General features: G+C 52.4%; 1 protein-coding gene across 1 annotated transcript in view; it reads right to left on the bottom strand.

Moving 5' to 3' along the window:
- dcdc2b (doublecortin domain containing 2B) overlaps window positions 1–22,595 on the bottom strand; it is a 139,931-nt gene extending 117,336 nt beyond the window's left edge. The window contains exon 1 of the mRNA XM_038794814.1: window positions 22,318–22,595. Within this exon, the coding sequence (XP_038650742.1) occupies window positions 22,318–22,595 (278 nt within the window). The remainder of the gene's footprint in view (window positions 1–22,317) is intronic.
- Window positions 22,596–23,556: the final 961 nt, after the last annotated feature.

The raw sequence follows: 23,556 nt of genomic DNA, 5'->3' as shown, positions 1-23,556 counted from the left end.
GTTCCAATGCTTGTTGGGACAAGCTTACCACTTTGGAGCAGTTGTGTTGTGCATGGCACAGCCATAGATTGAAAGCACGCTTGTAAAATAATCTTCAGTGTATCCAGGGAGGAACAAATCTCAAGAAGATGAGATTGAAACACTATGTGAGATGGCCAGTGCTGAAGATGTAAAGATATAAGGGGCATTTGGAGAGAATTCCAAGGAGGGATCTTTAGAGATGGAGATTGGAAACCCTCACGCAAAAGAGGGGGTGGGATTCTCCAACAACGGGGCTATGTCCCCATTCCAGCGTGAAAACACAGGCTAATCACCCTGGACTTTCCTGAAGAAAGTCCAGAATGATTCTCCTACCTGGAGGGGGCGAGCAGGGCGCCGGAGTACTCCTCGCAGCTCCGGTTGCCAATATGGGGCCCTGCAGTTCCGGTCGGGGGTCCGCGCATGCGCACGGCAGCGGCCTGCGTCTGCCGCCCCGTGCAACATGGCGGACATGGCAGTCCACACCATGACGGACTGGCACCAAAATGATAGTCACATTAATGAATGAATAGTCATTCTGTGATCAGGCAGATTCTTTCCAACATTAGTCAGATTGTCTCCTTTCTGTCTTTCAACAGCGGTGATGCTCCAAGCAGAATGCTTTTGCAATTCAAGTCATAATGTACAACCGTGTAATTGGAGTTTAAGGTCCTGTTTAATATACTTGGGCTATTACATGTGATAGTGTATCAACTTTCATTTTTTTATTGCAGAATTTACCTTTAAGCTTCACAGAACGGATGATCCCATAGCCTACAATCCAAAACTGTCATTGGTCTATTCATTGCAAACACATACAATGTAACTACAGGAGTAAATGTATTCACAGTCTAGCCTATGTAATCATGCTAATTAAGTGTCACGTTGTGAACAATTATTATTCTAGCTGATTACCAGAAGAAAATCCTGTATTACTTTTAACCTGTTGCGCTTTGGTAATAAGGGTGGAAATTTCTGATGGAATAACTGATAGCATCAAAATAGCATAAACCTAAATGAGGTATGTGAACATTAAGTACGGGTAACCAAATGTTGGCAATTAGAATTTATATTTTTTCACATTTTAAAAAAAATTATAAAACTGCTTTTGACATTTGTGGTTAGCTGGGTGACCTTGAACTAAACTATACTCTATCACACAAGTTCAATATTTTGAATTCCTCTCTTCGAAACCAGTTATAATTGATTGCAGTTTACTTTCTGGAACACTGATTGCTGTTGTGTAAAGTTGTTTGATCTTATGGATCCTTGCCCCTCCAGATCTTTAGAACTCTACTGCTTAGTAGCAATGCCACACAGGTACAACAAAAAACTATTAACAAACTGCATTTTCACTTTGGTGGAGTTTGGAGATACTGCAACTTCAGAGGGTGCATTACCCACACATGTGGTTGCTCTGTCTGTGACGTCCAGGGCTGGCTCAAGGTACCGGCAACTCGGGCAGTCGCCCGGGGCGCCATGTGCTAGGTGGCGCCATCAAGGAGTGCGTGACCGGCGTCAGAGACCTGACGCCGCGTAAAAGACTCGGGTCCCGCGCATGCGCAGTTGGGCCGGTGCCAACCAGCGCATGCGCGGTGGCTGCCCTCCCCCAGGCCGCCCCGCACAAACATGGCGGATGGATCCAGGCTTGCCGGTGGAAGAAAGGAGGCCTGCCGACAGAGAGACCGGCCCGCCGATCGGTGGGTCCCGATCATGTACCAGGTCACTCCGGTGGGCCCCCCCCAGTGAACGGAGCCCCCCCCCCCAGTGAACGGAGCCCCCCCCCCCCCCCCCCCCCGGTGAACGGAGCCCCCCCCCGCCCCGGTGAACGGAGCCCCCCCCCCCCCCCCCCGGTGAACGAAGCTCAATGAACAAGAGGAAGTGCAGAACACTTTGAAGAGCTCGGGCGAAGAGCCATACGGAATTGATCTCTCCACAAATGTTGCCAGGCTAGCTGAGCCCCTCCAGCATTTCTTGTTTTTGCTGCAGAGAACCCTCAAGAACCGTCGGCAAATGGAAGAGAAATAGGGGCTGTTGCTCAGAAGAGGGGAAACAAGGGCTTACGAGAGGGAGGAAGCAGCAGGTGATGGGCATGTGTGAAATTAGTGGAAAGGAGAGGTCTGTGAACTGCAGGCAGTGGCACGAAGTGGGGCACTGATAAAGAGGCACACACTAACGATGTCAGCGGCAGATGCAGTGTGAACCAAGTGAGCATATGTAAAGACTCCGGGCTAATCAGTGTCAGGGGTTACAGTCTTGCACCTCACTTTATGGGCTGGGCAAAAAGGTAAAATACAGTCAAATCTTTGTTTCCCGGCAGGCTCGGGTAATGATGGTGCCGGTGAATAGGCAGTTACATTTCTCCGGACATAAGATCACGTTCGGCGAACGTCCGGAGAATCCAAGTGTGCTACGAAATCGGGGGCGGCGCCGCTTTCCCGATGCCCGCCCCATCCAAACCCACGCCGTCAAGTACTCGGCCGGTCGGGGATGAAGCATCGCGGGGCAGGCCTCAGCCAACGTATGGACGCCGTGGATATGGCGTGCGCATACTCTCTGAGTACGCTGCTTTTCAGGGGGCGGAGCATTGCGAAAGCAGCGTCGCACCCAATTTTGGAATCAGAGATCAGAGAACCCAGCCCTATGTCCCCAAGAAGGTGTGAAAACGGTGGCCTTTTACACAAGAAAGACTGGTGCAAAAAATCCACCTATTCTCTGATTTTCTGGGAGCTAGGAGCCAGGCAGCGAAGAGCACCCGGCTGTAGCTGCCGATATGGCCTAGAGAATTGTTGGGGCCATGGCTGTGCATGCACACGGCAGCTGCCTGCAGCGGCCGCGCCGTGCTTCATGACAGATGCCGCTCACGGACCCCGGTTGTGCAATATTCCCCCCCTTCGGCCAGCTGGCGTGATCCGGACTGCCCATACACTTTGCCCCCAGCCCCAAATGAAGGCCCCACTGCCCGCCCATCGGCCCTCCCCCGACTGTGGCGGCATCGGACAGAGTCCGCAGCCGCCTCGCGAGGTTCCTGTATGGTGGAACCATGAGAGGTCCACACCATCGGGAATTCAGCCGGTTGGGGACGGAGCAACGCGGGGCCTGAGGCGGTGGATACTCGGTGCAGTACGCCGATTTTCAGGGCATGGAGAATTGAAGAACTGGCGCCTTTCCCGATTTCGTGTGCCAAAACGGATTCTCTGCCCTGTCGCCGAACGCGATTTTGGTGTCGGGGAGTGGAGAATCCAGACCCTGGTTTGTTATAAGAGATGGTTTTACAAGTCCAGTAACACTTTTGATTTATTATAAATTATGACAAAAATAGGTCAAAGAAATAAAATTAAACTGAGCACCATTGGGCTGGATTCTCCGATTTCCAAATTAAGTGCCTAACGCCAGCGTGGGAACAATGGCGTTTTATGCCGGAAAAAATGGTGCAACAGCTGCACCAATTTCTGGACCGTTGGGGGGCTAGCACCCATGCTGGGTAAAGCTCCAGGCTGCCACACCAAAAATGACTGGAGAATGGCCAGGTCCATGCCGTGCATGCACATGGTGGCGACCTGCAGCCACCGCGCCGTACAACATGGCACCGGCCGCGCGCGGACCGGGCCTGCCAAATAATGACCCCCAGTAACCCCCGTCGCCACCCCCGGATAACCCCCCACCAGTCCCCCTCAGCCCTCCCCGATTAGTAGCATGGCTCCCCCCCCTCCCCCCCACACCGACTGTGGCGGCACTGGACACAGTCCGCAGCCGCCACGCGGGGTCGACGAAAAAAACAGCATAAGTGTTCCATGCCATTGGGAACTTGGCCCATCGGGGGCGGAGCATTGGGTGAGGGGCTTTCGATGATGTGCCACGCTTTTCCAACGGCGTACGGCGGGCAATGTGATGTCGCCATTTCTGAGGGGGCAGAGACTCGAAAACTGGAGTCAAACCGGCGCCGCCGCTGATTTGGGCATCAGAAGGGATTCTCTGCCCGATCACGAATGCAATGTCGGCGTCGGGCAACGGAGAATTCCGCCCATTATATTTCAAAGGATATTTGATAAAGTTCTAAATGTGAAGCTTTTAAAGAGAATGTTGAAAAGTATAGCATTAAGGATACATTTTCTAACCTGACTGAATATTATCTTGGCAATAAAGTGCAGGAGGGAAATATGCGAGTCGATTAACGAATGATGCTCGACAGGGAGCTGTTCTGTGTCCCTTCGCTATTTACACTGCCCATAAATGATGCACTGCAGGAAAACTAATGATGATATATTACAAAGTTTCCAGATAGCACAGCTTGCGGTTAGGTGATTACCACAAAGAAGATGGATAGCATTTAAAGGAATCTAGACCAACTTAGCAGATGGGTTAAGGAATAGAAGATGGATTTAAATATGAACAATATAAATTAATACATAGTAAAACAGAAACATAAATCAAGTTGGCATATTATATGTGCCAATTGTCAAGAAAAATATGGATGTGATTATCTGTAGTCTTTGAATAACCAGGGGTCAATATTGGGAATACTGAAGCCATAATCTTCGCTCACCTCTCAACACTAGGTCCCCTTGCTACTGATTCCATCACTCTCCTTGGCCAGTGTCTGACATTAAATGCGACTGTTCACACTTGGTGTGATATGTGAACTTGAGATGAATTTAATCCACCCAATCTCAAAGATCACCTGGTTCCACCTCCACAACATTGATCAACTTCACCCTTTTTCAGCTTAGCTGCTGCTGTAACCCTCATTCATGCCTTTGTTACCTCTCGACTCGACTATTCCAACGCACTCCTAGCTGGAGTAGCCAAACCAAATTGCATGTTGGGAAATTTGGTTAAGTACAACAATAAAAAGTGCACAATGATGGAAACCACAGGTTCCAGACAGAAGACCTCGCGTGGTGAGACACAAGAAGGGTCATAAGCAACTTTGTAGAGAAAAGGAAGAAGGCAAGTTGGAACCAGACAACCGCAGATTTTGCAGATCCTGAGCAAGAGGGTCATCTGACCTTTTTGTTTGCAAGGGGTTGTTAATGTGGAAGACTGCATAGGGAACATGAAACAGACTTTTCCTGTTTACCAGACTCTGGGAAGACTGACCTCAGCAACATGAGGGTCATACACATACATCAATTAAAGGTACATACGATTGAAGCCTCAGAAGCGAAAACCCTGGAGCGAAAACCCTGGGAACAACCATCGTGGAGAAGGCCGCAAGTCAGGGACACAAACACCATTGAAGTACCCTTTTATAGTAAGACCCAGGCCAGCTGTTCTGCTCGGGTGATATTTGAGTTTGATTCATGAAATGTGTAATGTTAAGTTGGATATTGAGTTAAAAAGTCTGTGTGACCTTCATTGAATTAAAAAGTCTGTGTGACAAAATAGTCTGTGACATTTATGGTACTGTGTCCCCACGCTGGCTTACAAACAGTGGGGTTTTACTCCAGAAATTCCAAGAAACAAGTTGAGCTAATTCAATGGCCTGCAGGGGGCTAGCAGGGACCCGGACGGAATAAATCTCGCAGCTTTAGCTACCGATACGGGTCCCCACACTTCAGGTTTGGAGTCCGCGCATGCGCTCGGTGGCAGCCTCCAGCGGCTGCACCGAGCTCCATGGCGGAGGCGCACACAGAAAGGAGACCCCCCCCCGCCCGATTGGCCGCGCGCCCGAGCATCAAACCGTGCAGATCTAACCCCCAGTCGCCCTGCCCCTGACCAGGGCGGCCGCGGACTGAGTCTGAGTCCAGCATCCCAACTGGCAATAGGTAGTTAGTTCCACGCCATCGGGAACTAGGCCGGTCGGGAGCAGATGTTTGCTGGGCGGGCCTCTGTCAATGGTGCCGCGTTAAGCGCACTGAGATAACACGAGCTGCAACTGGATGCAGCTATAACTAAAATATACTCCAGACCTTGAAGTTAGTTCAATTTGATTTACTGAACCTGTCACACAGTTAGCTCAGTTCTCTGTGAGTTCAACTCTCTGCTAACCTAAGTGTGATTACTCTGTCTGAGTGAACCAGACGAGCTCTGAGCCACGTGCTGTAGGTGTTATGTGATATATACACCTGACTCACTCTGTAGATGTCCCCAGTGGAAAGAGGTGGAGTGTGAGTGCCTCATGCCTTTTACAGTGGGAAACCACCCCAAAGTGTTCTGCCTGCTGGCTATGTCCTGTTCTTTGTGTTCATTAGCTGCCTGTCTGTATCTCATTATGTCCATATCTGCATATCGTGACAAATGGGCCCCCAGCCGCGCGCTGTACTCCACAGTCACACTGATTTTCGGGTCCCGGAGAATCACCGAACCAGCGCCGGGCCCGATTACGGCGTGAAACTGGATTCTCCACCCCGGCGACGGCCGCGATTTCAGCGCAGGGCTGTGGAGAATCCAGCCTGTTGAGTTTAAAGTCTGTGTGACATGTATTACAAATAAAGACTCTTTAAGTGAATACCAACAGTCTTGTGTAGTTTGTGTGAAGTGTCAGTTGTGAACTCTTAAGGAGTAATGGAGCAACATTGGCCTCCCACACTCTACCCTGCATAAACAAAAGTCATCCAAAACTCTGCTGCCTGTGCCTTTACTCACAGCAGATCCTGTTCACCTATCACCCCTGTGCTCATTGACCAATGCTGGCTTATGGTAAAGCTATGTCTTAATTTTAAAGTTCTCAGTCTCATTTTCAAATTCCTCCATGACTTCACCCCTCACTATTTCTGTAATCTGTTCCAGACTCACGCTGTTGGCAGCCTTCAATCTCATAAAATGATGCTTTTCAATTTGCTGCTCGACTCCATGTTAAGTATCACCTGGTGTGTCTCAGGAGCCTCACTCTGGCATTGCCGTCTCTGTGGTTTCTACTGCAGAGTGAGGTAGTGGGCTGAGAAATTGCACCGTTTGCTGGCCTTTGTTTCCTCTAGGCTCTCTTCTTACCAGCTGAGCATTTTGTTTCTGCTTCTTTTCCAAAGTCCTTACAAACAGTCAGCCTCCAGAGGTCATGGTCATCAGCAGCTCTTTCCCAGCGGTCAATGCACATCTTTGCTATTTTCATATCTTGCTTGCAGGTGTCGTCATAGCGATGGTATGGATGCCCAGAGGGCTGTGTCCCAGTGGCCACTTCACCACACAGAAAGCTTTTGGGTTTAAGGTCGTCAACCATCCAATCATTATGCCCAAGCCATTGCAGACAACATTGGATTGGCAATTTGTTTATGTTGATGGAATTAGCTTGTTCAAGGACCTCTGAGTTGGCGACTGTCCTGCTAAGAGATGCTGAGGATATGTCTGAGACAGAGAAGTGGAAACTGTTCAGGTTTTTCTCCTCCCCTGTTGTCCAGTATCACCACTGTAGAGGAAAGAGTTGAGGACGCAGGCTTGGTAAACATATGGTTTAGTGTTCTCATTTATGTTGAGGTTATTCCACCTTCTCTTACTTAGCTTCGACATAACCGCTGGAGCTTTTACAATTTGTGCATTGAGTTCAGCATCAAGTGACAGATTGCTGGTGATTGTGGAGCCTAGATATGTGAAGCAATCAACAACATCCAACATCACATTGTCAATGCTGATATTGGAGGCAACGTGCTGGACCTTTACATTTGTCTTATTGATGGTAATTGTCAAACCAAACTCTTTATAGGTGTGAGAGAGTCTGTCTATTTGTTGCTGAAAGTGTTTTTTGGTACAGAATGTTAATACAGCATTGTCACTGTAAAACAACTTTGATGAGGACTTGATGCATCTTGTCTTGGATCATAAGCAAGCAAGATCGAACAGCTCCCTGTCAGTTCTGGCATGTAGGTAGACCACCAGTAGATGATCTGAAGACAGGTGACCTTCTGGAGATGACCTCTGTCGATTAACCTGAAGGCATAGAGAAGAATATGCCAAAGATGTGTCAGTGTCAGAGCACAATTCTATTTGGCCTCAATGTGGATCTGAAAAGAATTCCAATGTTGTCCTATCATAGCTAACCTTCCCCATCATGTTGTCATGGAAACAGAAGATCACACCGAGCAGCCAATTTTCACCAGCAGCTTAAAAAATCCACCTCAGCTCACATAGCTGAATGACGGTGAGATCGATGACGGTAATATGTTGGTGGTCTTCTTTTTTCAGGGCATTTCTTGTGCAGCGGCTGGAACAAGCAGATCATGTCAATTGTAACTCTTTCAGGTCTGAAACCAATCTGGGATTCCGGATAGCTGTATTCAGCTGGGATCTGCAGTCTGACAAAGGCATCACATAAAAATACTTTTCCATCAATGCTCAGCAGAGAGAGTAGTTGTTGCAATTACTGTGCTCACCCTGTTTTTGTACAGAGTCACCATCTTTATATCACGCATATGCTGGACCACTGCCCCCTCTTTCCAGGAGAGACAGAGAGACGTCCATGCAGATGCAACAGGTGTGCTGGATTCCAGACAGTATAAATGTCCACAATACTCTCAGATATCCTCATTCCTCTGATTCTGGACTCTTGAGAACTCCCAATTATAATCACTCTACCATTGGTGATTGTGCCTTCAGCTACTGTGGTAAAATTGACAGCAGCCTGAATTTTAGGCCCGATATAAAATTTATATTTTAGGCCCGATATAAAACTTTAAAGAATTGTATATTTTAAATTAAACCACAGCCAGTTCCAGCCTGATAGGAATTCGAACAGACAAGTTAAACTCCACTGAACTGAGACAGACAGTAAGGACAAGTCTGGGCCTGCTCTGTCAACAAGACATCAGGAGATAATTGGCCCCATTCAAATGGATTGTTTGTCGCGGATTGCGCAGATGAAACTAGACTTTCTGGCATCCAGGTTACCATACATGGAGCAAGATTACATGTGAACAATGCACCCAGAGATGGACCCTGGGGGTGGGTTCCTGATGTCCTGCAGAATTGCAATCAGCAATTCCATTGAATGTTGAGACCTCAATGGCTGAGGGCCACAGAGCTTTCTGGAAAGGCAGGAAGAGGGGTGTAAAGATTGTAAACCCAGGACACTCGCTCGCGAAGACTCGGCACCGAGGTAGCAGAGAAGATTCGATGACAGACCATAGGACGGAAGTAAGCAGCATGCAAGACTCACCTTAACTGACGAAGGCCCTGAGACAACGGAGACTCAGAGGATTGGACCCACAGCTCAACTGAGTTCATCGTCACAGGTAGTATTAAGAATCTTGGGATTATTATTAGTTGGGATAATTTAAGGGGGACACCTGTTTACTGTGTTTAATAATAAGTTTGGTTGAATCGTTAACTTGTATTTGTCCTTTGTTCATCTCGCAAATAAGGGCACCTGCGTGAAACGTTTGAGTAATGATTGAAGTGTCTAAGGTTTCACAGACAACACTACAGAGGCCCAGGGTGGGATTCTCTCAGTCCGGGGCCGGGCCAGCGAATCCCGGCGACTGGTGCGAATCGCACCATGCCGCCCCGACGCCGGCACGCAATTCTTCACAGAGCGGAGAATCATCGCCATTGGCGCCGGCGTGGTTGGCACCTGTCACGGTCCGCTCTACGCGGCCGCCCAGTCGATTCTCGGCCCTGGATGGGCCGAGTGGCCGTCGTGAAAACGCCGGCGCCATCCACACCTGCTCTCAGTCGGTGGGACCTTAGCGTGGAAGGGTCGGGGGGGCGGCCTGTGGGGGTGGAGGGTGTCCGACCCCGGGGGGGGGGGGGCTTCCGATGTGGTCTGGCCCGCGATCGGGGCCGACCGATCGGCGGGCCAGCCTCTCTGGCTGGGGGCTCCTTTCCTAAGTACCGGCCCCTGTAGTCCTGCGCCATGGTGCGTTGGGGTTGACGCATTGAAGAAAGCCACTGCGCATGCGGGGATCCCGCGAGGCGCAGTTCACATCGGGATCAGCAACTGGAGCGGCATTAACCACTCCAGTGCTGTGCTGGCCCCCTGTAGGGGCCAGAATTAGTCATGGGGTTGGCCCGTTCACACCGTCGTAAAATGCGAGGGCGTTAACGACAGCATGGATACTCTGCCGCAGGATTAGAGAATCCTGCCCCCAAACTCTCGTAAACCCTTCCTAAACCACTCCACCTCTGTATTTCTTTCTCTTCTTTTGAACCTATCATGTTGACCAAGCTTCTAGTCATCTGCCGTAATATCACTGTATGCAGCTCAATGTTGCTAACACTAATGTGAAGAATCTTGAGATGTTGTATTACATTAAAGGTGCAATATAAATATAGGGGGCTGGGTTCTCCAGCCTATGTCCTGATGCCGGTGTGGGAACAGTGGCGTTTTATCCCCAAAACAATGGCGCAAAACCTCCACCGATCCTCCGTCTGCTGGTGGCTAGCAGGCACACAGCTTGGAGCCCCCAGCTTTAGCTGCAGATACGGCTGGAGAATTGGCAGGTCCGTGGCCGCGCATGCGCATGGCAGCGTCCTGCAGTGGCCACGCCGTGCAACATGGCGGCAGCCACGCGCGGACCCGGCCTGCCAAATAGCGGCTCCCTTTGGCCAGGCTCTCCACTCCCGGATCACACCCCATCAGTGCCCCCAGCCCCCGCCAATGTCCCACCCTGCCTGCGGATTGGCTACCCCCCGACTGTGGCAGTGCTGGACTTAGTCTGCCACCGCCACGCCGGGTTCCCGAAAATAAATAGGACACACGCCCCACGCCGTCAGGTACATGGCCATCGGGGGCGGAGCATCGGGGGGGGGAGGGCCTCAGGTAATGTCCTGAGGCCGTCCCGACAGCATGGAGCATACTCCTAGCCTCCCGATTTTGGCGCCAAAGGAGATTCTCCGACCGATCGCCAAACGCAATTTCAGTATCCGAGACTGGAGAATCCCGCCCAGGTTGTTGTTGAATTTTTACACTCATAATAATAATAATAATAATAATACTCGCTTATTGTCACAAGTCGGCTTCAATTAAGTTACTGTGAAAAGCCCCTAGTCGCCAAATTCCGGGGAGGCCGGTACGGGAATTGAACCCACGCTGATGGCCTTGTTCTGCATTACAAGCCAGCTGATTAGTCCACCGTGCAACTATCGTGAGAACCTTGTGTGTGGAAATCAATTGAATTGGTAGCTCTGGTAGCTCTCAGTCCAGTTTATTATTTTTCTGTGGATTTATTTATTTTTTATGCAGAATGTTGGGAATAGAAAAACAAAGGGTGGAATTTACCGTCAGGCGGGATCTGGCGGTCCCGCTGACAGCAAGGCCCTGCAGTGGGTGGTAGATTCAATGGCAAATCCCATTGCGCCAGCAGGGGCTGGTTTAGCTCACTGAGGGGCTGGAAATCGCTGGCTTTTAAAGGAGACCAAGCAGGCCAGCAGTACGGTTCAATTCCCGTACCAGCCTCCCCGGACAGGCACCGGAATGTGGCGACTAGGGGCTTTTCACAGTAACTTCATTGAAGTCTACTCATGACAATAAGCGATTTTCATTCATTTCATTTCATTGACAGTGGTGGAACCAGAACATCATGTTGCTGGCCAATGGCATGCTACCTCCTTCCATTGAGAAGTACGACGCGGGGTCATGGAAAATTCTTGTCAAACTATACACTAAGAAAACATGGCAAACGGTGAAACAACATACATTACAGCCTGGGAGAGCAGCAAATGGTGATATCCTCTTTCTGCTGTTTATATTATATACATATACACTATATATACACTAGTGGTTACAGTGGTTAGCACTGCTGCCTCACAGAGCCAGAGACCCGGGTTCCAACCCCAGGTGACTGTCTGGTCTGCACATGCTTCCGGTGTCTGCATGGTTTTCTCCAGGTACTCCAGTTCCTTCCCACAGTCCAAAGACGAGCAGCTTAGGTGAACTGGCTATGCTAAATTACCTGAGGTAGGGTTACAGGGATACGTGGGGGATTGGGCGTCGGTAGGGTGCTCTTTCAGAGGGTAGGTGCTGACACAATGGGCTGAATGGCTTCCTTCTGCACTTTAGGAATTCTGAGCGGGATTCTCCCATCGGAAGGCTGAATGTTGACGCCGTTGTAAAAACTGGAGAGTTTAACGACGGCGTCATCGGACCGCTATGTGTAGCGATCCTCTGCCCTACAGGAGGGCAGCAAGGCACTGGAGTGACCCATGCCGCCCCAGCTGCCGATACCGGCGTCAAAGGGACGTCGCGGGTCTGCGCATGCGCACTCCTTCTCCGCGCTGGCCCCGACGCAACATGGCGTAGGGCTACAGGGGCCGGCACGGAGCAAAAGAGGCCTCCAGCATGAGAGGCCGGCCCGCCCATTGGTAGGCCCTGATGGAGTACCCCCGGGGCAGACCCACATTCCCCCCACACCAGGCCGCCCCAGACAGGATGGATGTCGAGGTCCCGCCGGGTAAGACAAGATGTGATCGGCGCCAGCCACTTGGGCAGCCATTCGGCCCATCCCGGGCGGAGAATCGCCGGGGGGAGGGGCGCTTGAATCGGCAGACCGGCGTCGGGGTGGCGTCGTGTGAAAAGCGCCCGGCCCGGCGATTCGCTGACCCGGCGTGGGCTGAGAGAATCCCGGCATCTAAAGATTCTGGGCGCGATTCTCCGGACTCACGAAAAATCGGGAAATCGGCGGGAAAAACGGGCGCGTTTGACGACGGTCGGGAAGGGTCCATTTCCCGACGTAGTCACTTCCGGGAAATGGGCTAGTAACGCGGCCGCGTCAATTACGTGCTCGATGACGACGGAACGCGGCGACGACACGAACACGCCCACGTGACGCCGCCCAACGCCGTAAAAAGGCGCGGGCGAGCACAGAATCTGTCGGCCATGATGTCGGAGCCCAGGAGAGCTGCCCCTCGGTTTGTTGAGGCTGATGTGGAGGCGCTGCTCGATGCCGTCGAGCAGAGGAGGGGCATCATCTGCCCGCGTAGAGGGTATCGCCAACCTTCCGGCGTGGTACGCCAGGCCTGGCGTGAGGTGGCTGCTGCCGTCAGTGCTGTGGGGCAGACCCCTCGCTCTGCAGAGCAATGCAGGAAAAAGCTGCACAACCTCACCAGGGCTGCCAGGGTAAGTGTCAAGACGGTGCCCCCGGGTGACAACCATCCCTCACCCCTTAACGTAATCACCCACCTGCCCCCCTGGCACGGGGGGGGGGGGGGAGGGGGATTGGGGCAGAGTTATTTGAGGGTGGTTCACAAAGTTGTCACAGACCCAGCGCTCTGGCCCCGTGGAGAGATGCAATCGTCTTATGACAACTTCACCTCCAAACTGTGCCAGTATCTGAACGGACTGCTGATACCTGCCGTATTGTAATGATCTACCTATGTCCCCTCCCCCAACAGGCCAAGTCCGCTCACAATACCCGTGAGCGGCACAAGACTGGAGGGGGTCCGCCCAACCTGCACCCCCTGACCACATTTGAGCTGAGGGCACTGGACCTTGTTGAGGGGTCTGGCACCCGGGATGTTGGCTATGCGAGGTTGGCGGATCTGCAGCAAGTGAGACAACCCTCCTTGACAAACACTCACCCCTCCCCCATCCTCTGTCCCTTCACACACCCTGCCCACTTGGACACCTCCCCCATCCTCTGTCCCTTCACACACCCTGCCCACTGGGATACCTCCCCCATCCTCTGTCCCATCACACACCCTGCCCACTGGGATACCTCCCCCATCCTCTGTCCCTTCACACGCTGCCCACTGGGACCGCCCAGCGGTCGGCCGAGCGAATCTAAATAACCTGTTTCATTCTCTTCCCTAGGACATGATGCCGAACGACCAGGGCCGTCTGCCTCCAGGCAGACACAGGCATCTGCCCCCACCTCACCTGGGGCCGAACGACAGAGTGTGCTTAATCAGCAGGGAGTCCCATCCTCCCCAACCCAATCTGCGGAGCAGGACGCCCAGAGGGTGGCGATACCAGAAGCCACAGAAATGGCCAGCGAACACCCTGCGGACTCTCAGCGGCCCCATACCATAGAGGAGGCGTTAAATACAGATGACCTCGGGCTTGCGGCACTGCTATCTCCCACAACATCCATCATCCCAGAGACACTCACCCCGGCGGGCCTATTTAGTGAAGAGTCTCCTGGGTCACAGTCTGGTTCGCACATCACAGCTGAGCAGGTACAGCAGGTGGAGGTCGGAGCAACCGAGGGCCCGGACTGGCGGAGGCCAGGCCAGGCCCAGCATGCAGCTGGCTCCCAGACATTTTCTGAGTTCCTGGAGTTTCTCAACCCACCCGTACAGCCAATGCCTCAAGATACCCAGGGTAACAATGACGGGATGAGGGCTGTTTTCCAGACTCTGCAGACGCTGTTAGAGGAGTCGAACCGCGTCCACGAGCAGGGAGTGGTGCCGCTCATGGCAGAGACCCAGGCTGACACCGCACGGGTGGCATCCACGGTGGAGGCAATGGGTCAGGTTATGCAAGGCATTGGGGTTAATGTGCACGCGTCATTCTCGGCCCTGGACAGGGTTGCCCTCTCACAGGCAGCAATGCGCCAGAGCCAAAACGACATTGCCGGCGCCCTGCGGGCCTTGGCCCAGTCTCACCAGGTCATGGCCCAGTCGCAGCAGTCAGTCGCCGAGAGCATCAACCGCCTGACACACGTGCTGGATGGCGTCAGGCACTCACAGGTTGAGGTCGCACAGTCCCTGGCGGGAATGTCTAACTCCCTGGACTCCGTGTCTGCAAACCTTCGGATCCTGGTCGATACCGTCGCAGGCCTCCAGGACTGGCAGCGCCAGGTGTCGGTGGCACGATGGGGCACCTCCCCGCTCGCACCTCTGTCCCAAAGTGAGGCCCGGGGGCCACCGGGCTCCCCGAGGGAGGAGGAGGTTTCGGGGCCCGTCCCATTAACTCCATCACGGGACGTCCCGGAATTCTCGGCCTCCCCCCGTCCCATCCCTGGTGCATCGAGTGGGCAGCAGGCAGAGCAGGGTGGCACAACGTCACCCGAGACGCCCGCGGAGCAGCCTGGCCCATCAAGGCAGGGTCGCCCCAGGAAACGCTTGGCCAAGGAGAAACGAGTCGAAGGGGGCGATTCGCAGCAGTCCTCCTCCACTCCTGCTGTATCATCTGGGGACTCACGTAGACGTAGTGTTAGGGCCCGTAAGGCAACAAAGTGAGACACAGAGTAAGTTGGTACGGGTGAAGGGCACAGTTTAGTTGTAGGGGCTAGGGCACCTGTAAATGTTTGTTCACATTAAACGCACTGTTCCACCTTACTTGTAATACCGTGTGATTGTTCCACAGCCACAGGAATCGTGATGGTGACCGAATGTCGCTGGGGTTGACGAACGGTGAAACTTCGGTGCCGGGTGTGCAGTCCCTGCCCCTCCCCCCCCCCCCCCCCCAACCCCTCCCACAGCTAGCCCACGCGGGCACGTGATGGAGTGTCCGTGACGAACTCAGCAGCCACCAAGGTGGATGGTTCAGCTATTGCCGTGGGTCAGACTCTCTCTAACGATTCTGAGCTCACAGCTCTTCGCAGAGCAGCCTGTCATCATTCCACATGGCACTGATCACACCCGCTGACACAACCATCAATGTTGTGCCATACCGTCTGGACCCAGTGGTAAGGGTGATGTCGAAGTGGAGCACTGTACACTGAGAGGGAGTGGGGGGGGGGGGGGGGCTGTGGTGGTGGCAGTTGTGTGTTGACCCTCTGCACGACTAGCGATGCAGGTGGTGGTTTGGTGTTCAGCGGGGACGTCACATGCGACGCGTGAACTGTGCTGCCACCAAGGCGTCGCGTGCCTGCCGTCCTCGCCGGGTCTGTTGTGCCGCCTCCTGGGCATCACCAGCATCTGGGTCGTGTCTGCGTGCTGCGCCCGCTACTCCGCCAGCCTCCTCCTCCTCCCTCGCCTCCTCCTCCTCCTCCTGCTCCTCCTCTGTGCTGGCACCACTGCCACTGGTTTCTCCCTCCGCCTCCTGCAGCAGGTCATCTCCCCTCTGCATCGCGATATTGTGCAGCGCACAGCAGACCACAACAATGCGAGCGACCCTGTCGGCCTGGTACTGCAGGGCCCCTCCGGAGCGGTCCAGGCACCTGAATCTCATCTTCAGGAGGCCAAGGCAGCGCTCCACCACACCCCTTGTTGCTGCATGGGCATCGTTGTATCGTGTTTCCGCATTGGTCTGAGGCCTCCGTATAGGCGTCATCAGCCAAGACCTCAGCGGATAACCCCTGTCGCCTAGCAACCAGCCCCTCAGCCGGGGGGGACGTCCCTCAAACATCGCAGGGATGAACGACTGCGCCAGTATGTAGGAGTCATGCACACTCCCTGGGAACCTTGCACAGACATTCATGATCCTCATGTGGGGGTCGCATACCACCTGGATATTCATGGAGTATGTCCCCCCTCTGTTTGTGAACACGTCCCTGTCCCCTGCAGGCGGGCGCATGGGGACGTGAACACAATCGATTGCCCCCTGCACCCTCGGTATCCCGGCCACTCTGGCAAATCCACGAGCTCGTGAGTCTTGACTTGCTTGGTCCTCGGGAAAGGTGATGTAGATGTTAGCGATGGCATAGAGGGCGTCGGTCACATCCCGGATGCACCTGTGCACCGATGACTGGGAGATCCCAGAGAGGTCCCCGCTCGGAGACTGGAAGGAGCCGGTAGCATAGATGTTAAGAGCGACCGTCACCTTGATGGCAACCGGGATCGCGTGTCCTCCCCCCGTTCCACGTGGGGCGAGGTGCGACAGGAGTTGGCAGATATGTATCACCGTCCGCCTACTCAGCCGGAGTCTCCTCCTGCAGGTGATGTCCGTCATTGTTAGGAAAGAGACCCGGACACGGTACACCCTCGGCCTTGGTCGTCGCCTCTGGCGCCGTGGCTGCACCCTCACTGTCTCCTCCTCCTCCTCCTCCCCCTCCCCCCCATGCTGCTCGATGACTGGCAACTCCTCGGCCCTTCCCTCTGCTGCTGCAGCTGGCCCTGCATCCACTGCGGGTTGTGGCTGTGGATGCTGCTGCATCTACAAATGCAGTGCAGCGGCCCCAACCACTGCGCAGAACATAGCCGTTCTGTTCACATACATTGTGCTAACCTACAGAAGGGTGGTGGGGGGCAGAGAAACGGGACATGTTAGACGGAGGTTAGTCGACAACTCGGCAGCCGCCAGCCACGGGATACCTGTGTGTCCCGGTGGCCTGGACGCGCTGCTGTCACGCGGGCAGCCTAACCCCTGATCACTTTCTGCATCCAACGGGCAGTTAACTACGTCCTCCTCACGGGTGCGTCAGTGGCCTGTGGCCGTAAGCCACAGGGGAACCAGCGGCCGTGTCCTCGTGACCGGCACGCCATGGCATGGTGGCAGACATTTTGTTACGGGGTTGAACGGCTCACTCGCTCACTCTCTCCCTAACACCCCCCCACTCCCCCTCCCCCTCTCCGTCTCCCCCACTGCCCCCCTCCATCTCCCCCACTCCCCCCTCCGTCTCCCCCACTCCCCCTCCGTCTCCCCCACTGCCCCCCTCCATCTCCCCACTCCCCCCCACACCCCCCTCCATCTCCCCCACTCCCCCCACTCCCACTCCCCCTCCGTCTCCCCCACTGCCCCCCTCCATCTCCCCCACTCCCCCCTCCGTCTCCCCCTCTCCCCCCTCTGTCTCCCCCACTGCCCCCCTCCATCTCCCCCACTCCCCCTCCGTCTCCCCCACTCCCCCCTCCATCTCCCCACTCCCCCCTCCATCTCCCCCACTCCCCCCCTCTGTCTCCCCCACTCCCCCCTCCGTCTCCCCGACTGCCCCCCTCCATCTCCCCCACTCCCCCCTCCGTCTCCCCACTCCCCCCCCCGCTCTGGACCCCCCTCCCGTTCTCAGGGATGCCTTCCCCGTTGTGGCCAGACTCGAGCGGTGCGCTGAGCGGTGCGCTCACCTCCTGGAAGCAGTCGTCAGCCAGCAGGACTGGTTGACGAACTTAAAAAGCAGGTGTGTTTGACGCCGTGTAAACAGTGCGCGATTATGTCGGGACTTCGGCCCATCCGGGCCGGAGAATAGCGGGGGGGGCCAAAAACTAGCGATTCTGGTCGTGTCGGGGGCGCGTTAGAGGCGTTTGGCGGGAATGGCGACTTGGAGTCTGTGTGTGGTTCGGAGAATAGCGGGAGGGCGTCGGACCAGCGTCGCCGTAAAAATTTGCGACGCCCGCTATTCTCCGATTTTTCGTAAGTCGGGAGAATCGCGCCCTCTATCCTCTGGGTGCAATTCTCCCAAATTCCTAAATATTGCTGCCTGCAGAAAATCGGGAAGGTTTCTCCTTGGTGCTGGGAGTGCTGCTCAGGTTCTATTCAATGGCATTCGAAAACTATTTGTACAGGCCTTGAGATGGTTTGGGCCTAAAATCACTGACAGGTCCCTCTAAGCAGATTTTGGAGCACTATTTTAAAGGGTGCCCCAATTTCAGAATAATCTTGTAGTCCCTGTCTCAATTTCTGGAAAGCCTTGCCCCCCAATCACTGGCAACACCAGCTCCTAAACTTTAGCTTGGCCACTCCAATCGCTGGAAAGCCGCCCCCCCCCCCATCACTGACAATGTTCTCCCCCCCCCCCCCCCCCCCCCGCCATTGGAAGTGGGTGGCACTCCGTTTTGGGCTTGCCAATGCATTCTCTTTTAGGTTCTCCCCTTCAAGCAATCCCCCTCACTCATTTCGCCCTTTAGGCCCCACCCCTCGGCAGTGCTGCTCTTTGTAGGAAGCTCTTCAAAACAAAGTGAAAGCCTCTTTAAAAAAACTGCGGTGAGAAAGGACAACTGCTCAAAAGAGGAAGCACTTCCGAGTTAATGGCCCCCTGTAGAGTTATATATATAAATAGCGGTTAACCTGAAATTATGTTGAAATTACCTGCATCTGTCAATCAAGGGCCTTGTAAAAGGCAATGGACCGTGAAATTAAATGTAAATAATGTAGTTCAAAGCTTTTAGCCTTCTAAGCATGCACAGAGGCTTGGAAAAGTAAAAGTGGACTTCAATTAACTATGTAAAAGGCTCTTCAAAAATTCCCAACAGATTAAAGGGAAGACTTTCAATTTCTTCTGATCATTGATGTTGACAAACTGAGAGAGAGTTTAAAGGTTTCAAGATTACGGAGGGAACATTTTCACCACCTTCTGACAGCTCTTTGAACTTGACATGCTGCGAGAGACATCAAAGGGTCCAACACATCTGTGGGAAGACTTTAAACTGAAACATGATGAGCTGAAAGAGAGCTTAATGATTTTCAAAGCCATGATGTGGAGATCCCGGCGGTAGACTGGGATGAGTATGAAGTCTTACAACACCACGTTAAAGTCCAACAGGTTTGTTTCTAATCAATACCTTTCGGAGCACTGCTCCTTCCTCAGGTGAATGAAGAGGTAGGTTCCAGAAACATATATATAGACAAAGTCAAAGATGCAAGACGATACTTTGAATATGAGTCTTTGCAGGTAATTGAGTCTTTACAGGTCCAGACAGAGCAACTGGAGAGAGGGATAATAACAGGTTAAAGAGGTGTGAATTGTCTCAAGCCAGGACAGTTGGTAGTATTTCGCACGTCCAGGCCAGATGGTGGTGGGGGGGGGGGGGGGGGGGGGTGATTGTAATGCGACATCTATCCAAGGTCCCGATTGAGGCCGTACCCATGTGTGCGGAACTTGGCTATAAGTTTCTGCTCGGTGATTCTGCGTTGTCGCGCATCCTGAAGGCCGCCTTTGAGAACACTTACCCAAAGATCAGAGGCTGAATGCCCTTTGACTGCTGAAGTGTTCCCGACTGGAAGGGAACATTCCTGCCTGGTGATCATTGCGCGATGTCCGTTCATCCATTGTCGAGCGTCTGCTCGCAACTGCTACTCCCGGATGAGTCGGGAGAGGATAGGATTGGGGACATATATGGGTGGTTGAGGGAGCGGTGGGAGGGTGGGCGCAAGTGGTGAGGATCAAGAGCAAATGGGAGAAGGGGCTGGGAGGGGAAATAGGCTGGGGACTGTGGAGTGAGGCAATGCGTAGGGTGAATTCAACCTCCTCCTGCGTGAGGATGAGCTTGATCCAGTTCAAGGTGGTGCACAGGGTACATATGACCCAGGCAAGGGTGACTGGGTTCTTCCAAGGGGTGGCTGATGGGTGCGAGAAGTGTGGACGAGGACTGGCAAATCATGCGCACGTGCTCTGGGGTTGCAAGAAACTGGAGAGTGACTGAGAATCAGTGTTTGGCATGTTATCTAAAATTATAGGGGTGGACGTCAGGCTGGACCCAATGGTGGCGATCTTTGGGGTGTTAGAAATGCTCAGCTGATGGAAGGGAAGGGGCCGATATTGTAGCCTTCACCTCTCTAATTGCCCGGCGAAGGATCTTGGAGGTCAGATGTGCCACCCGGGGTAGCGGCCTGGCTGGGGGAACCTGTGTGACTTTCTCCAGTTGGAAAAGATCAAATTTGAGTTGAGGGGGTTAGCGGAGGGCTTCGAGACACGGTGGGGCTTGTTCACGACAATGCCAATGTTTAAGAAACTGTTCGTTGTGGGGAATGGGGAGCGGGGGAGGGCAGTGGGGTAAAAAGAGGAAAAATTGTAGCAACTGTGGACTGTGAGGTTGTGGAGAGTATTGTTGTGTATGCTATTGTTTTTACACATATTTGGAATAAAATACATGAAAAAAAAATGATTGTGAACTGGGCGAGGAACAGTGAGGCTCATAATCCAATCAGGTTGAATATTTGGTGCTGAAACATATGGAGCAGGATTTTGAGACCTTGATCAAATGGGGGTCAGAACCCAACCCCGTAGGCTTGATTTTTAGGCCCCACTTGGGCTGGAACTGATGGTGGGCGAATGCTTAAAATGCCATCAAACTATGTACCTGGTCCCTGATTCCATCCCGTCCTTAGCTCATTTTTGTGGAGGCTGGATGGGAGTGGGGTTGCTTGCGGCAGGTAGCAAATGCAGATCTTTAACTGCTTATTGTGGTCAATTAAAGGAGAGTGACTGGGATCTTCCAGTTTCCCCCAGGAAACCAAAGGAAGCATGGGGTCAGCAGCATGGGGCCAGCAGCGCAGTCATGCCCAATGCCCTTCCTGATCTATCTTGGTGCTGCTACTGGAAAAAGCCGCATTAAAAAGAGTTTTTTGGGTAAGACCATACCGCTATTCAACCACATGTAGTAATTTTTTTGGATCTTGGGGAGTTGCTCCCCGGTCAAGCCCACACTTAGAAATGTTTTCAATAATGGGGAGCTGAACTCGCCGGCCAGACTGACTCCTCAGAAATCGTGCCACCACCTCTCTAAGTGAGCTTGACGGTCCCCCACATGCTCCCACTAATGTCACCCCGTTCACACATGGGCATTACCCCCCCCACCCAAGTAAGCACAACCCACTATGGGGTCGCTGAGGGCCTCCCTTCTCAGGGCTTCCCGTGCCACCATTCAGGCCCCCCCCCCCCCTTCAGGACCACCATTCTTAACCCCCTCAAACATTATGAGGCCCCTTCATACCCGCCCTTTACGCCCCCATCGTTTATACCCTCCCCATCCCTTCTTTTGTGGGCTAGGCCCCCTCAAGCCCGGCCCCATGTTGCCACCCTGGCACCTGGGCACCTTGGCACTGCCATCCTGGTAGTGTCCCTGCCAGCTCAGCAGTGCTACCCAGGCAGCCTGACAATGCAAAGGTGCCTATGCCACTAGCCTCCCCCAAGCTACTTTGTAGGATTGGGGGGGAGGGGTGGGAGCTGGCAGTGGCAAGGTGCCCATATGCCAGAGGGAGAGCCAGGGGCCACCCTGCCCTGTCCTGACCCCGACCACCCAGGGGTTTCCAATGGCCTGGGACCCGTCCCAGGTGCCTTTAAGGCCTGGTATTAAACCGCGCCCGGTTGAGGCCTCGCTGGAGAGGCTTAGTTCCTGGGAGCCAGGAGAATCCAGCGCAGCCATATTTAAATGAGCCGTGTATCTGGATCATGCACAGCGTGGATGAGATCCAGATAGAGACGTCTCAACCGTCGCAAATCCCGTGAGGGACCGGCTTTGTTGTATCACCAAGTCAGGCGTGACAAGGCCGATTAATCGCGCCCTATATTTAAATGAAGCAGGGAAATTAAAATAAAGATTGGGAAATCTGGGTGTGATTAAGGAAGAGAAAAAGAGGCAGAAAAAATAAAAAGAGGTTTCGATTTACTCTGCAATGATCTGGGCTAATGCGCAGGGAGAGTTTAAAGTAATTTCTGTGAAGTGGATTAAAGCGATTAAATGCTTGGCTTTCAGAGACTGTCAAATAGATTTCATATGAATAGTTAAAATCAATTGATGCCTAATCTCTTTTTACTTATGCTGAAATTTCCCGAACTCTGAAAAAATAGCAAGAACATCAGTTTGCGGACAGAGTGAAAACAGCATAAATGTACTTACTCTATTTTTTTAAACCTTTCAAATCCTGCGGCCACATAATTGGATCCACTCTGTAGATCATTTAACTCAAGGACCCGGTGTGCCCCACTCGGTGTGTAAATATTTCTCACAGCCACAGGAGCATTGATGTTATTTGTTACTTCATTTAAAAAAGATTCAAAAGTTAGAATCTGCCTCTGGTTGACCACAAGCTTTCTTCCAGTAAAGAAAGGATCGCCATTCTTAAAGACTACCACATTCTTTGCCTGAGGGGACAGAGTAATGCCCGTTGAGGCCATTTTCCAAACTTAAGGCCAGCTTTTCTCCCCTTTATTGCATACTTCAATCACGACTAAAGTTATTGTGAGTGCCGTGAGTGATTGTGCTGTGCAAAGCTACCTTGGTTTCCATGGTGTTGTTTTCATCAATGGTTGCTTTGTGTGTGGTGCTGCCAGTAGAATGTAGCTTAAGTCAATAAGATAAATTTACACCTATTGTTTGGCAATAAGCTTCTAAATCAAAGAGCATCGCCATTCTGAACCATTCCCATTCCCAAGCAGGAATATTAAATGGGGGTTGTAATTGGATCCCACTTCCCAAATGGACAACATTCTGTTCCAATATAGGTTCAAAAGCTGAATTCAATTTCTATTCATGGTGTTCAGTTTCAGTTTGGGGACAAGTATTGCACAAGCTTTGTGCTTTAATTTTGTAGTGTAAATGCGCAATAGAGCACACACAGGAATTTATACCAGATCATCACATTGTGCCAATGGCATCCTACTAGTGGTCTAGCATCGTCAGGTGATTTAAGAAATAGATGAAGCTTTGTTGGTGCAGGTTGCCAAGCTGATCGTTACCGTGGAGATGTGGGTAGTGGATGATGGGGTTGTTTGTGATAAAGCCAAACAAATTATCTCATTGCAGTTCTGTTAGGTTGAGTGTCATATTAGGAAGTGTCTCTAATTTTAATCAAAGCTTTTGCTGTAGGAAAGTAAGTAATGTGACACAAAATGTAGCCAAATCACCCACTTTGGAATAGTCGCAGACTGCAACAGCCCCAGATCTTACATTCTGTGGGATTATGTTGTTTGTTTCCTATAGACAATAAACCAGCAAAATACTACAGGAGGCATATTTTTGGAAAACGATTAATGCCACACATTTTCCAATTCTCTGATTTTGATTCACACAACAAAACAATTTCATTTAAAATTTGAAGCGGTCTTGGATGGCAGGTTATATTTCAAACCTGTTCCT

The sequence above is a fragment of the Scyliorhinus canicula genome, chromosome 1, assembly GCF_902713615.1.
Source record: "Scyliorhinus canicula chromosome 1, sScyCan1.1, whole genome shotgun sequence".
NCBI lineage: Eukaryota > Metazoa > Chordata > Chondrichthyes > Carcharhiniformes > Scyliorhinidae > Scyliorhinus > Scyliorhinus canicula.
The sequence above is the reverse complement of the archived record's forward strand: the minus strand, read 5'-3'. Positions and strand labels throughout refer to the sequence as shown.